General features: G+C 37.1%; 1 protein-coding gene across 1 annotated transcript; it reads left to right on the forward strand.

Moving 5' to 3' along the window:
- Positions 1-181: 181 nt before the first annotated feature.
- Positions 182-15,208, forward strand: C5L36_0D05380 (uncharacterized protein; the record flags this gene model as incomplete). The annotated part of the gene is made up of 1 exon (XM_029467429.1): positions 182-15,208. The coding sequence occupies one exon, from the start codon at positions 182-184 to the stop codon at positions 15,206-15,208; it is 15,027 nt and encodes a 5,008-aa protein (XP_029323289.1).
- Positions 15,209-15,716: the final 508 nt, after the last annotated feature.

Raw genomic sequence — 15,716 nt, forward strand, 5'->3', positions numbered from 1 at the left:
AATTATACTTTAATTGGCCTGTCAGGTTTTGTTGAAAAAATTATCTCTGAACTAGAAGTATGTGGAATTTTTGCACTTGTTGGAAACCTCAATCTCATATTTTTCTGCCTCCGATAAAAAAAAAGAATAGGTTTACTAACATTTATATCACCTTTCTTTCTATGTACCAGTCCACTTCATAATGTCTCTGCAAGAAAATCGATTGATTGTCGATTTTAAAAAATCAATGGAAGTTCATAGTGACTTCAAAAAATTTTACAGTAGAAAACAAATTCCTGCATTCTGCAATTATAACACATCTTTGTCAAAAGATGAGAATTTATCAAATTTATGCTTACACTTTTTGAACATCGATGCCTCTACATGTGATGCCTTTTCTTATAGGCCAATACTCATTGAGATTATAGCAAGGTTGATTCACAACCCACAAATTGAAAGATTATATTTACAATTAAACAAAATTGATCATGTTATCGAAGGTACTCAAGTACTGTATTCATCGTCCATTGTCAACACCTTCACTAATGAAATCTCAATTTTGGTTGAACACTTCCTCATTCTAAAGGATTTTTTTCATTCTTTGAAAAACTGTATTAACACTATCTCTCAATCGGAACTTCAAGTTTTATTGTTGTCGTTTTATAGATTGATTTCCACAAACAGAGACAAGTTTTATAGGTTCATTGATCCTCAAGTTTTGCATTCCTTAGTTGCAAATAAATCAACTTCTGATATCAATAAATACATTTCGATTCTTATTTTATCGAAATATTTGTTCCTCTCCGAAGAAGCTAGATCCCAAATGATTAAGCAACATGTTGATGAAGCAAATATAGTCGGTGATTTAGATGGTGATCAGAATGTAGACTTCAATCTATTATCTCTACTTGAAGCTCAAAGGCTATCTAATCTTTCCAAGATTACCCCTTCATCAGAATGTTTCATAGAATCAAACTCAACGATCACATTTACTGAATCCGATTTGTCTCCAGGTGTCAGTATTATTTCAGGAATAATGGTACCAAACTTAGTCACTCTTGAGTCTGGCACAACTAAATTTAACGAAAACGAATCAAACTTTGTCGAAATTCCAAAATCCCTAGATTCTATCAGATCCTTTGCTAAGTATACGAAAAATTCAGAACCTGTGTTATTAGTGGGTGGTGCAGGAAGTGGTAAAACTTTTTTGGTTGATGAAATGGCAAGACGTTTGCACATTGAAGACACGAATAGTTTAGTTAAGATCCACCTTAACCAGCAAACAGATTCCAAAACTTTAATTGGTACTTATACATCAGGTACCAAGCCAGGAACGTTTGAGTGGAAAAATGGCGTTTTGACAACTGCTGTTAGAGAAGGTAAATGGGTTCTTATTGAAGACATTGACAAAGCGCCAAATGAAGTTTTGTCTATTTTAATGGGGTTGCTTGAACATAGAGAAATCACATTACCATCAAGGGGGGAAATCCTTAAAGCCGGCAACGGATTTCAGATGATTTCCACAATGAGAACTAACAGTAATGATAAAGATGAAGACATTCATTTACCTGATATGATTGGTTTACGTTTATGGAATATTTTAAAGTTGAAAGACTTAGATGACCAGGACATGAAAACTATTCTTAATAAAAAGTTCCCCTTATTATCGAAATACACCGACCTTTTCATCAAATGTTACATCACTGTAAAGAGTATCTGTGACTCTAGAAAATTCGTTTCTATGAATAAAGGCGCACAACCGAGACAAATTTCTATAAAAGATTTGATGAAATTTTGTAGACGGAGTGAGCAAATCTTCAAATTACAAAACATTAAAACAGCTGATGAGCTAATTCATGATGATGTTTTTGATACCATTTTCCAAGAAGCAATCGATTGTTTCACTAGCGCAATCGTTGAACAAGAGCCAATCAACTTCTTAGTTAGAGAGATTGGCTCAATTCTGGAAATTCCAACCTCTAGAATTGATTTACATTTGAGGAGACATGTTCCCAAGCTTGAAAATTTTGAGGATGGTTTAAGGGTTGGCCGTTCATATAATAAGAAACAAAAGATAGTTGGTGTACACAAATATACTAATAAGGTTGCAGTCGGAAATACAACATCCTTTGCCACTACTAGCCACTCTGCTAGGTTGATGGAAAAAATAGGTGTTGGAATTTCTATGTGTGAACCTCTATTGCTGGTCGGTGAAACAGGTACAGGTAAAACGACAGTTGTTCAGCAGATGGCTAAAATTTTAAATAAAAAATTAACTGTTATTAATTTGTCTCAACAAACTGAAGTTGGTGACTTACTGGGTGGTTTCAAACCCATAAATGCCAAGACACTCGCCCTACCACTACAAGAGGATTTTGAGCAATTATTTGCTCGATCTTTTTCAACCACTAAAAATGCACAATTCTTGAAACTGCTGTCGAAGTGTTTCAACAAGTCACAATGGAAGAATGTTGTTAGGTTATGGAAGGAAGCTTTTAAGATGGCCAAGAACACATTTGAAAAAGAAGAACTTGAAGTCCCTGAATCCAACGAAAATGATGAGACTGCAACAACAACGAAAAAGAAGAAAAGAAAATTAAATGCTACTGAGAGAACAGAACTAATGAAAGAATGGAAGACAATCAATTCCAGAGTTTTCAACTTTGAGAAACAAGTTGTCGACATGAAAAATTCTTTTATTTTCAAGTTTGTTGAAGGTTCGTTAGTTAATGCCGTCAAGAAAGGTGATTGGCTACTTCTTGATGAAATGAATTTAGCTGCCCCAGAAACTCTTGATAGTATTTCTGATTTATTGGCCGAATATCAAGACCAAAGAAGTATTCTTCTATCTGAAAAAGGTGATGTTGAGAGCATAAAGGCTCATCCTGACTTTCGTCTCTTTGGGTGTATGAACCCAGCTACAGATGTTGGTAAGAAAGACTTACCTCAAAGTATTAGGTCTCGATTTACTGAAATTTATGTTTCCTCTCCTGATCAAGATATTCAAGATTTGTTAATGATTATAGATAAATACATTGGCAAATACTCGTTATCGGATGAATGGATTGGGAATGATGTTGCGGAGCTTTATCTTACTGCAAAGCGGTTATCTGATAACAATCAGATTGTGGATGGAGCCAACCAGAAACCCCATTTTAGTATCCGTACTTTAACTAGAACATTATTATATGCTCGAGAAATTGCTCCAATTTATGGATTGAGAAGAGCACTGTATGAAGGGTTCTGTATGTCACTTTTAACATTACTTGATGCTAACTCGGAAAAAATACTAATGCCAATTATCCAACAACATACGATTTCCAAGCTGAAAAATGCTAAATCTGTTTTATCTCAGATCCCTGCTGACCCATCAAACAGTGACTCTAAATATATTCAATTTAAACACTATTGGATGCAAAAGGGTCCTGGAGACCCAGAACCTCAGACGCATTATATTATCACTCCATTTGTTGAAAAGAATATGTTGAATTTGGTTCGTGCTACAAGTGGTGGTAAATTTCCGGTTTTAATTCAAGGTCCAACTTCTGCTGGTAAAACTTCTATGATTAATTACCTTGCTAAAATTACCGGGCATAAGTTTGTTCGTATCAATAATCATGAGCACACAGATCTCCAAGAGTATTTAGGTACCTATGTTTCAGATGATACGGGGAAGTTAACATTCAAAGAAGGTATTTTAGTTGATGCTTTGAGGAAAGGTCATTGGATTGTTTTAGATGAATTGAATCTAGCTCCAACAGACGTGTTAGAAGCCTTGAATCGTCTCTTGGATGATAACAGAGAATTGTTTATTCCTGAGACCCAAGAAACAGTTAGGCCTCACCCCGACTTCATGTTATTTGCTACGCAAAATCCACCTGGATTGTATGGTGGTAGAAAGGTGTTGTCGAAGGCGTTCAGAAACAGATTTTTGGAGTTGCATTTTGATGACATTCCCCAGGACGAATTGGAAATTATCTTGAGAGAAAGGTGTCAAATTGCCCCTACTTATGCTAAAAAGATTGTTGAGGTTTACAAAGAACTTAGCGTTACTCGACAAGGTGGCAGACTATTTGAGCAAAAGAATTCTTTTGCTACACTTAGAGACCTTTTCAGATGGGCTCAGAGAGAGGCTGTGGGTTATGAACAACTAGCAGCTAATGGTTACATGTTGTTGGCTGAAAGGGTCAGAAGACCGGAAGAAAAAGTAGTTGTTAAACAGGCTTTGGAAAAAGTCATGAGGGTAAAGCTCAACATGGAGGAATACTATTCTAAATTGGAGGTGCCAGAATTGCTTGAAATGAAAGGTCCAGTCATTTGGACCAAGGCAATGAGGAGACTTGCTGTTTTAGTAATGACATCAATGCAGAATAATGAACCCTTGCTATTAGTTGGTGAAACTGGATGTGGTAAAACTACTGTTTGTCAAATGATTGCCAAGTTTTTCAATAAAAGTTTGATTGTAGTTAATGCTCACCAAAATACTGAAACAGGAGATCTTTTGGGTGCCCAAAGGCCTATTCGTAATCGTTCGGAGCTACAACTTAAGTTTGTCAATTCACTAAGAGAGCTTGCTAATAGACTTGGTCATAAAATTCCTGATAACCTTTCCTACACAGAGGCTGTCAGTTTTTGGAAAGAGTTCAAAAAAATGCATTCCCCTTCTGATGACGATGTCAAGGCAATTGAAAACACCAAGGCCGAGTGTGATGCTCTATTTGAGTGGTCGGATGGACCTTTAGTGAATGCAATGAAATCTGGTAGCTACTTTTTACTTGACGAAATTTCTCTTGCCGATGACTCTGTTCTTGAGAGATTAAATTCGGTATTAGAGCCAGAGAGATCTCTTTTACTTGCTGAAAAGGGCTCTGATGACGTTTTCATTACAGCAGATAAGGGGTTCCAATTTTTGGCTACTATGAATCCAGGTGGTGATTATGGTAAGAAGGAGTTATCCCCAGCTTTGAGAAACCGTTTCACAGAAATTTGGGTTCCCTCAATGGAAGATTTTGAAGACGTTAGGCAAATAGTTAGGGCAAAATTGTCTGAGACTGTTAAGCATTTGGCTGATATCGTTGTCAACTTTTCTCGATGGTATGGTTTGAAGATGGGCGGAGGTAATGTATCTTCCGGTGTTATCTCTTTAAGAGATATAATTGCCTGGATCAGCTTCATCAACACAGCTTCAGAGAATGGGTTATCAGATATGACTGCGTTGCTTCATGGTGCATGCATGGTTTTCATAGATGCGCTTGGTACTCATACAACAGCGTACCTGGCTGAAGATGAAGAGAAACTCAGAACTGTCAAATCCGAGTATGTTAAAAAGTTATCCGAATTTGCCAGACACGACTTAATCCAATTATACTCACTGAAACCGGTTGTCAGCATCTCTGGGTCTAAATTAGTTTGTGGTCCATTTAGCGTACAGAGGAAAGAAAATGCACCTGCTGTGAATTCGTTTAATCTTGATGCTCCAACTACAGCATCCAATGCAATGCGAGTAATCAGGGCTTTGCAAGTTCATAAACCTATATTACTTGAAGGTAGCCCGGGTGTTGGTAAAACCTCTCTTATTACTGCTCTTGCGACAGCCACAGGCAACGAATTGACACGGATTAATCTATCAGAGCAAACCGACTTGATAGATTTGTTTGGGTCGGACTCTCCTGTTGAGGGGGGTAAAGCAGGTGAGTTTGTTTGGAGAGATGCTCCATTTTTAAGGGCCATGCAACAGGGTGAATGGGTTCTTTTGGATGAAATGAATTTAGCCTCACAATCTGTTCTAGAGGGCCTAAATGCATGTTTGGATCATAGAGGTGAAGTATATATTCCAGAACTTGACAAATCATTTATGAGCCATCCTAACTTCAAGGTATTCGCCGCTCAAAACCCACAACTGCAAGGTGGTGGCAGAAAAGGTTTGCCTAAGTCGTTTGTTAACAGATTCAGTGTTGTTTATGTTGATATGCTGACAGAGGATGACATAAAGCTTATTGCCCATCACCTGTATCCTACCCTGGATGCAGAACTATGTGATAAAATGATTTCTTTCATGTCTAAACTTGAAGAGCAAGTCGTTATTAAGAGGCAGTGGGGTTCATATGGTGCACCATGGGAATTCAATCTCAGAGACACCTTGCGGTGGCTATCTTTGGTAGAGTCTCCTAGGATTTCTAATGAAATTTCACCCTCTGATTTTTTTGACCTTGTTGTCAAACAACGTTTCAGAACTGAGAAGGATAAGCAAAATGCAACGACACTTTTTGAATCTATATTTGGCCCTCTTGAAAAGAAAGATCCGTATTATAGTCTCCAGAGTAATTTTGTCCAATGCCAAAACGCCATTGTAACCAGAAACGAGTTGGTTCAGTACCAGTCAGATACCAAAATCTCAAATCTCCAGTCAAATGTTCCTATTCTTGAGACTATATTTAGATGTATTCAGCAGTCATATCCATTGATCCTCGTTGGTCCTTCTGGCTCAGGTAAGTCGGCATTGATCAAATTTGCTGCCGATATTGTTGGTTCAAAGGTTTACGAATTTTCGATGAATAGTGATGTCGATAGTATGGATATTCTAGGGGGTTATGAACAAGCAGATTATGCAAGATCATTCTCGAAGCACTCCTCATCTATTACTGAAATCCTGTTGAAGCTTATTGCGGTTAATGTTCAACTATCCTCCGATGAAAGCTTTTCAGTTATTCAGATCTCAACCAAAATAATAAAAACTCTTCAGGATTCTTGCTTATCAATTAACAACATCAAATTTGTCTTGAGTGATCTTGAAACTTTGAACCAAATTATTCAGAATTCTCAACTCTCTCAAATTATTGAAGAGCTCTCTGCTCTAAGTGATGCTATCTCTTCTGGTGAAATCAGCATCAACTTCGAGTGGTTTGATGGTTTATTAGTTGAAGCTGTTGAAAAAGGTTACTGGCTAATTCTTGATAATGCCAACCTTTGTAGCCCCTCTGTGTTGGACAGACTCAACTCTTTACTTGAAATTAACGGCTCCTTAGTGATTAACGAGTGCACCAACGATGACGGCTCTCCTAGAGTTATCCAAACGCACCCTGACTTCAGACTTTTCTTAACGTCAGATCCTAAGTACGGTGAACTATCGAGGGCCATGAGAAATAGGTCCGTTGAAGTTTATGTTGATTTGCTGGAAGAGCGTGCGACTAGATTTGACAGGAGCGTTCTTGGTCTTGGAGTAACCGTGAATAACGAAGAGGCAAGCGAGCAAACTTTACAAATGGAAATAAATGGTTTGAACATCAACAACCTAGAAATGCCTTTAGCATGTTTTACTCAGGTGAATGACAGCACATTGGTTATGACTTCCTTGTTTTTAGATTATTATACTATTGCAATTAAATCTGAAAACAAATTTGCTGCCTCCACGATTTTAGAATTTATTCCTTTTTCTTTGATCCCAATTCTTGAAAAGTTTTCATATACTACATCACATTCATCAGAGTTCTCAAATTCTGCATTTTTCATAGATGTCGAAAGAACTATCAAAACTTTGGAACAATCTGGCGTGTTTGATTCAACCGAGAAGTTGTATGCAAAAGCTTTCCAAAAGTCGCCGCTTTTAAGCAATAAAATGTCTGATATAAAAAAACAGCCTGTTTCAGTCCTCGGAAACTCATCATTGGTACCATTGGTTAAAGAATATGCGTGCTTTGCTTGCTCCACCGAGAACTCGTTACTCTTTGCTGTTTTGTTCATGCTATCAGATGCTTTTTTGTTTATGGAAGAGCTCCAAGAAAAGGCAAAAACCGCAACTGTCTCCTCATTAAACAAGTTAGAACAATTAGCAGCTGTTTCTCTTGGAAGGGAAGTTAAGAATTTACCAAAAATCAATGTTTACAAATGGGTGGTTGATATTTTAATGATTATTAGAAATCAAACCGTTAAACTCATCAAAACCGAAAAATTCTTGCAAGTTGAAGGATTTGGTGCATTGTTCAAACTTGTTGTTTTATGGCAAAACTTTGTGACGGCATCTGTGAATTACAATAGTACTGCAATTCGTGTTTATCATAGTCAGTTGATTGAATGGACTGAAAACGCTTCTAACCTGCATGAAGATGCTGTTATAGAATTGGGCCGCACTATCAAGTTTTTTTCTGATGAGCTTAAATTGACAAGAGGTTCTTCAATGACTGTTATCTGGAATTCATGTAGGGATATGTATCCCCAAACATCCGTTGCGTGGTCCAATTATGAATCTTTATTAACTCTAGCAAGTAAATTTGACGAAGTTGCGTTTGAGCAATTTTCTGAAAATATGAGCAATGTTAATGAAATTAGAAAGCTCTTCATCCAATTATTTGCTTCATGCCTGGAAAAGACGCAAAATGATGATTTTGTCCAAATGTTAGAAATAATTGAAAAGCAGATAGAGAGTTTAACTTCTATTACACAAGGTTTCTTAAATAGAAGGGAACATCCGTTTGTCGGCAACTTCAATCAAGTGTTAGGGTTTGTTGAATCTGGTAAAACTTTTTCCAAACAAACTCTGACATTGGATTCCGAAACATTGAATCTATGTTTGCTAGCAAATAAACCAACTGCGGAGATGCAAAGATATGAGAAAACTGAGATATTCAAGCCTTATCCAAACATTTTGAGTTCCTTATGGGATTCCGATGGTTACCTCAAACTGAATTTATTTGATGATGAATTTCTGAAATCTACTATGAGCATGGTTTCTCAGATTGAATACACACATGGAGGAAGTATTGAGCAAACACTGCTTGATCTGAAATTTTTTATATCTCAGTTGGTGAAAAAGTCGTTCGATATCTTAGCAGACCATACGAAACAGTTTTCCTTGATCATTTTTGAGTGGATCTCATATATTCATAATATCCATGTCGAGTTGTTAGATGAAGATTTCAGGGTTTCTGCCTCAGAGTTATTTAAGTCAGGCTCTTTTGAATCACTTAAAGATTATTGTGCCATGTTCTTTAAACACGGCCACCACCAATATGCTGAAATTTTTGAAAGTTTCTTCATACCAGCCATTGGTTTGACACAGGGGTCTTGCACGATGTCCTCTTTGGGCCAATCTTATGTTTTAGCAGCTTGTGGTTTCATTATGTTATACATGCCTGACTCTACTTATGATCCTGCTTCTGTCGATCATATTTTGTACAATGACTTTATGAAAATGCAAAAGTTGATTGCTCAGCTCAGGGAATCCTTTATTTGTGCTCGTGAAACTTACTTTGGCGATCAAACTATAGTATCTGAAAAATACTTACCAGAATCTCCAAAATCTGAGATTAACGAGTTACCGAGAGTTTACCGAGGTACTGAATCAGCCGAAAGGTTGTTTGAAGAATGGCATATGTTCTTTTCATCGTATATTGATAGAAAGCATATTGATTTCCTGCTGGAGACAGCAAAACAGGTGAATGAAAAGGCTGATGCTCAAATAAACAATTTCTTGAACAATGCCTCTCATTTTGTTTTAAGGTTGAAGGAGAGCCATTTGAGGTTTTCTGATTTGAATGATATTTTAATTGGTTTTATCTATTCCCTGAAGTTAGGGTTACAATTGATGCATCAAAGTAGTGTAAATAAAACAATTGACGGCCCATCTTCATTATGGACCTCAGATGCTTCGTTAATTTTTTCTCCTTTATGCTTGGGTGATGTACTATCGCCAATTCAAAAGCTCTTCAAAAAGACATCAGTTAATGATTACAATGTGGAAAATGTTTATTCTTATATGCTACTACTTTCCAAGGTTTACAACAGCAAGATTTCTACACAAAGTGGCGATGATCCTTTCAATAAGATTGTAATGGCTTTGTACTACAGATGGTCCCTGAGAACTTTGAAGGAGCAAGAAAAAGAGTCGACCGAGAGTGGTGTGTACAAATTTGCCGATCCAACCATTGATGCTGAAGCTGACTTTAAGCGGCTCTTCCCGGATTCTGAAGAGTTGATGGATATTGATTCTGCAAATAGCGGTGTCTCGTCTTCTCAGGATTTAAGTTCAGTTTACTTTAACATTGCTAAGGCTTACATTTCTAATTTCAAAGAGGGTTCAACTTCCTCTTTGTCAGAAATTTCCGAATTTTCGATTGTGGCGTTCAATTCATTCAACAAGATTTATGAGAGAACGGGTTCTGGTGTCAACAGAAGTTCCAATTTGGTTTTTATCTTATCATTGTTGAAAGATTCCTACAACAAGTTTGTTGAAACCAAGGCTTCAACAGATATAGATTTTTATAATGGTTATGATTTTGCTCAGACTAGAAATGCTGGTAAACTGGTTCGGAATGTTCAGATTTCAGTATCTGAATTACTAAAGAAATGGCCAGAGCATGCAACATTGTCTGAACTATTTAGAATCTGTGGGGAGTTTTTGGATTATCCAGCATCAACCCCTATTTTCAGATTACTTGCCAAGGTTGAGCAAATTTTCACTTTTATTGCTGAATGGGAGAAATATGCTCATTCGGGCGTCTCGTTAGCTGTGCATTACAAAACTATTTCTGGTTTGATTGTTTCTTGGAGGAAACTGGAATTAGCTTCATGGAAGCAGGTTTTTGCCAATGAAGAAAAGAACATAGAAAAGAATATTGGCAAATGGTGGTTTCATTTATTTGAAAGTATTATAGTTCCTTCAATGAACAATGAGATATTTGATGAAGAAATCGAAATCAAAACTATATCTGCAATCAACGTTTTCGTTTCACAAGGTTCATTTGGTGATTTCAAGTATAGATTGGATTTGTTGTCTGCTTTTGCTGCACACGTAAATCAATTAGTTCCTTCATCAACTGTTAATGAGTCTCTGAATAATATTGTTAACTACTATAAGCAGTTTGTACCACAGATTGAGGAGTCGGTAGCTTCGCTCAAAAAAGAGTTGGAGAAGAAGGTCAATGAGATTATTTTATTAGCAAGTTGGAAGGATGTTAACATTGATGCACTAAAGCAAAGTTCTCGTCGTTCTCACCATAAGTTATACTCGGTAATAAGAAAGTATCGTGATTGTTTGGTTAGACCAGTTAAGCCTCTTATTGAGACGGGTATACCGTTTTCACGCAAGACTGTGGTTCAGAAACCCGAGCAAGAAAAGGTTTTCGTTAGAGTACCAGAAGATATATCCAGAATTATTGAATTATGTAGTACAATATCCAAATGGAATGAAAGAATTCCTAGACTCAGAAACATCACACAGGTGGAGAGGAATATGGACATTTATGTGAAAGATGTTGGTCATTTTGAGTTAAGAAGCTTACATCAATATGCCAAAGACATTTACGAAGATGCCGAAAGGTTAAGGAAAGAGACTCCAAGTGTATATACCAAGGATAATAAGAAGAAAATTGCTTCACTAAAGAACGAAAAACATAAGTTAATGAGTGATACGATCAAACAGCTAAAACATATGGGTTTGAAGATTAATATGACTCTTGAGATCCAAAAGGCACTTCCATCGGTGACCGCTATCCTAGCTACTTCCAAATCATTTGATAATACTTGTTTTCAAAATTGTGACAATTTCTTTTTCAGAATCCTTGATTTGTTACCAAGACTGAGGGTTGCTGTGTCTGAAGTACATGATGATATTCCACCTGCAGATGCTCATAAATGTTTAGCTGCATCAGAGCACCTTCTATACACATTAATTTCAAACAGAAATACATATGTGAAATTTAATACTCTGAGTTCCAAGTTTGTTGACATGGTAGCTAATATAGAACAATTCACCACGAAAAGTAAGAACATGCTCTTGTCTGCAAGTCAACTTTCTTTATTTGCATCAACTAAGGATAGTGTTTCTGCGTTTGTTCAGCAGGCACCTGCCGTTATTGATTTTGCCATTGAATCGCTGAGAAATTCTAGTCAGTTTTCTGCAAAGGGTTATGATTATAGTCTTTTTACGAAGGCTAGAGATTTCATTGTTAAATGTGATATCAGCAAAAATGAACTGTTTGGATCTTTTGAATCACACCAGTTTTCCGAAATTATGACATTCTACCGTCGCTTTGTTGATGATTTGGACTCATGGAAGCATTCAAATAGTGAGGTGGCATTTGTTGCTGACTTTGTTTTGACTTGGATGGAAAAGCAAAAGTACCAGTTTGAAACGGTTTCTGAATTTAAAGAAGAATGTCACACAATGGAGGACCTAGAATTTGCATTCAGAGATCTCTTTAACTCTATTTTGGTTTCCGTTCAAAGGATGCATAAGTTCCATTTTGAAAACATCAACTTGAAAGAGAATGGTGAAAACATGGTGGACGATGAAGATGAAGATGACGATACAAACTGGCTAATCATGGACAATAAGAAGTTGAAGAAGTCAGTCGATCTTTTATACCTACCGTCAATAACCAATAAGCTTGCACAATGCATCAGCGCCTTGAAGTCCATTGAATACAACGACCAGGAGCATCTAGTTGCAGCTGCCCTTATCGAGCATTCGTTGCCTATAGTACAACACTATTCTAATTTGGTTCATGTTATTGAGCATAAATTGAAAACAAATTATGTAGATTTGTCTCGAGGATGTTTTGAATTATCTTCCATTCTCTATAACGTTTGTTCTAAGGGATTCTGTCAACCAGAACTACCAAATGAGGAAAAGGAAGATAATAACTTGAAAGAGGGTACTGGCCTTGGAGACGGTGAAGGTGCTGAAAATAATTCAAATGATGTCGAGGAAGACGAAGACTTAAGTGAACAAGCACAACAGCCGAATGAAGAAAAGGACAGAGATGATAATGAAAGTGATGAAGATGATGATGCTGTGGATATTAAGGGTGATATGGCAGGCGAACTTGAAAATGTTTCAGACCAAGAAGATAAGGATGATGAAGAGAATGAAGAAAATGAAGATCAAGAGGATGAACTTGATGAAGAAATTGATGACTTGGACGAGTCTGACCCAAATGCAGTTGATGATAAGATGTGGGATGAAGAAGCATCTCCTAGTTCCAAGGAAAAGGATTCTGAGGAAATGCCTGATAATGCCGAAGCTAATAACGACATGGAAGCAATGGAGGACAATTCCGAGGACGAAAAAGAACAAAAGAAAGAGGATGACAAACAAGAGAATGCGGACAATGATGGCGAGGAAGAAAAAGAAAACGATGATAATGCCGAAGATGAAGAAGATGTAGGTGAACAGGAAGACGAAGTTAAGAATGAAGAGAATGAGCAATTTGATAATGCGGCGCCAGAAGCAGATGCTTTAGAACTTCCTGAAGATATAAATTTGGATTCAGATGGTGAAAACAATTCAGATGGGGAAGATGAGAACGATGATAAGTTTGATGATAATATAGATGAACAAGACTCAGAATTGAAGGATGATGACGACCAAATCGATGAAAAAGCTGACGTTGAAATGGATAACGAAGAGCCAGCTGGAGATGAAGATGAGCAAGAAGTCGAGGGAGCTCCAACAGAAGAGGGAGACGATGGCTCTGAACAGGAAGATGAGGATGAAAAGGATGGCATGGAAATCGACAATGAAGAGACAAATGAAGATGCGGGTGTTGATCAGTCTGATGATGAATTAAAGGAAGGCGAAGAAGAAGATTCTAAGGAAGAGGCCGATAAAGATAATTCAAAGCAAGAAGAAATTGAAGGATTGGAAGGTGACGAATCAGGCGCTAATAATGTTGATGATGAGTCTGCAGTCAAACAGCAATCCGGTACAAACACTGAAGGTGCCGATGCAGATGATAATACTGAAAAGGAAAACATTGGAGCAAGTAATGGTGGTGCCGACTTCCAGAACGAAGAAAAGGAAGACAAGGAGGATGAAGAGAATATAAATGAGCAGAATGAAGCTTCACGTGATCAAGCTGCCGAGTCAATGAAACAACTGGGAGATTCGTTGAAGGAGTTTCATAGGAGAAGGCAAGAAATTAAGGAAACAACTGATGATGATATGGTTGATCAAAAAGCAGGTGAAAGACCTGATGATTTCCAACATCTTGATGGCGATAACGCCGAAAATGAAACACAAGCTTTAGGTGCAGCATCAAAGGAACAAGTTCAATCAATTGACGATAATATGGCAATTGATGATGATGAGGATGATTCGTTTGAAAACCGAAATGATGAAACAAAGACAGAAGAAGATAGCAATAATCAGAAAGCAGATGAAGAGAGTGATGTTGAAATGGAAGAAGGAGGTGCAAATGAGGATGATTTTGTTGGTGAGAGGCGTTCTGGGTTTATGAATGAAAGGAGAAGGGATGATAATGAAGTCCCTGCCAACTTAAACCTAGATACAATTATGGATTCTGATGACGAGCTTGAGGATGAGTATCATAATGACAACAATGTTGCTGTCAAGCAATCTGCGGATTTGAGAGATTACGAGGAAGCCAATGAATTATGGAAGAAAGCCGATGAGAATACACGTGATTTGACATCATCTCTATGTGAACAATTGAGATTAATTTTGGAACCTACTCTGTCAACTAAATTGAGAGGTGATTACAAAACCGGTAAGAGGTTGAATATGAAGAGAATTATTCCATATATTGCATCACAGTTTAGAAAAGATAAGATTTGGATGAGAAGAACCAAGCCAAGTAAGAGGCAATATCAAATTATGATATCTTTGGATAATTCTAAATCTATGTCGGAGTCCCACGCCGTTGATATAGCGTTTGAATCTGTTGCTCTCGTCTCTAAGGCATTATCGCAATTAGAATCTGGCCAATTGTCCATTATGAAGTTTGGTTCTGATTCAGAAGTTGTTCATCCATTTGAGAAACAATTTGGTGGCAATAGTGGAGTTAAAGCTTTCCGTGAATTCAAGTTTGATGACACTAAGACTGACATCAAAAAATTAGTCTCCAAATCTCTAAAAGTGTTTAACGAAGCAAGAGCATTTGGAGATTCTGATTTATGGCAACTGGAAATTATTCTATCTGATGGTGTTTGCGAAGACCACGAAACTATTCAAAGATTGGTCAGGAGGGCAAGAGAGGAGAAAGTTATGATTGTTTTTGTAATTATCGATGGTTTGAACAGTCAGGAGTCTATCCTGGATATGAGTCAAGCTACATATACGACTGGTGAAAATGGAAAGATGAAGTTACAAGTGAACAAGTATCTGGACACCTTCCCATTTGAGTTCTACGTCGTTGTTCACCATATTAATGAATTACCAGAGATGTTATCCTTGATTCTAAGACAATATTTCACTGAATTGGTGTCGGTTTAAGGATATCTGTGACACCACCCATAGCTTCAACATATATATATGTTACTTAGCGCTAAACTCAGTCACATTTTTACTATTTTATTATTTCACTATTTTATTATTTTACTATTTTATTATTTTTATAATACACTGTATTATGTTATTTTTTACCATATTTTACTATTCCCATATACGCTGAATATTAAGGAAATTCTAGCTTTAATCCTAATTGCAAAAACAACTATTTCGTGGCGCCAGTTTTTCTCGGAAAAAGATTCCACAAGAGGTAATTTTTTTCCACGCGCTTATAATTATGTATATATTCCGGTCTTCATAACCAACAGGCAAAAAAAAAAAAACAAAAATCTGACACGATTGTTCCCGTATGGCAGCAGGGCCAAATATTCCAATTTTGGACAGAAAACGTCCAGCGGAAGGTCTCCTTCGGTTTCTCTATCCCTTTGTGCGCGCTAAGTGTGCTTGTAACGTAGGCTTTTCGTTGTTGTTGCCTTTTCAAGGAATTTTCGTT

Source organism: Pichia kudriavzevii, chromosome 4 (genome assembly GCF_003054445.1).
Source record: "Pichia kudriavzevii chromosome 4, complete sequence".
Classification (NCBI taxonomy): domain Eukaryota; kingdom Fungi; phylum Ascomycota; class Pichiomycetes; order Pichiales; family Pichiaceae; genus Pichia; species Pichia kudriavzevii.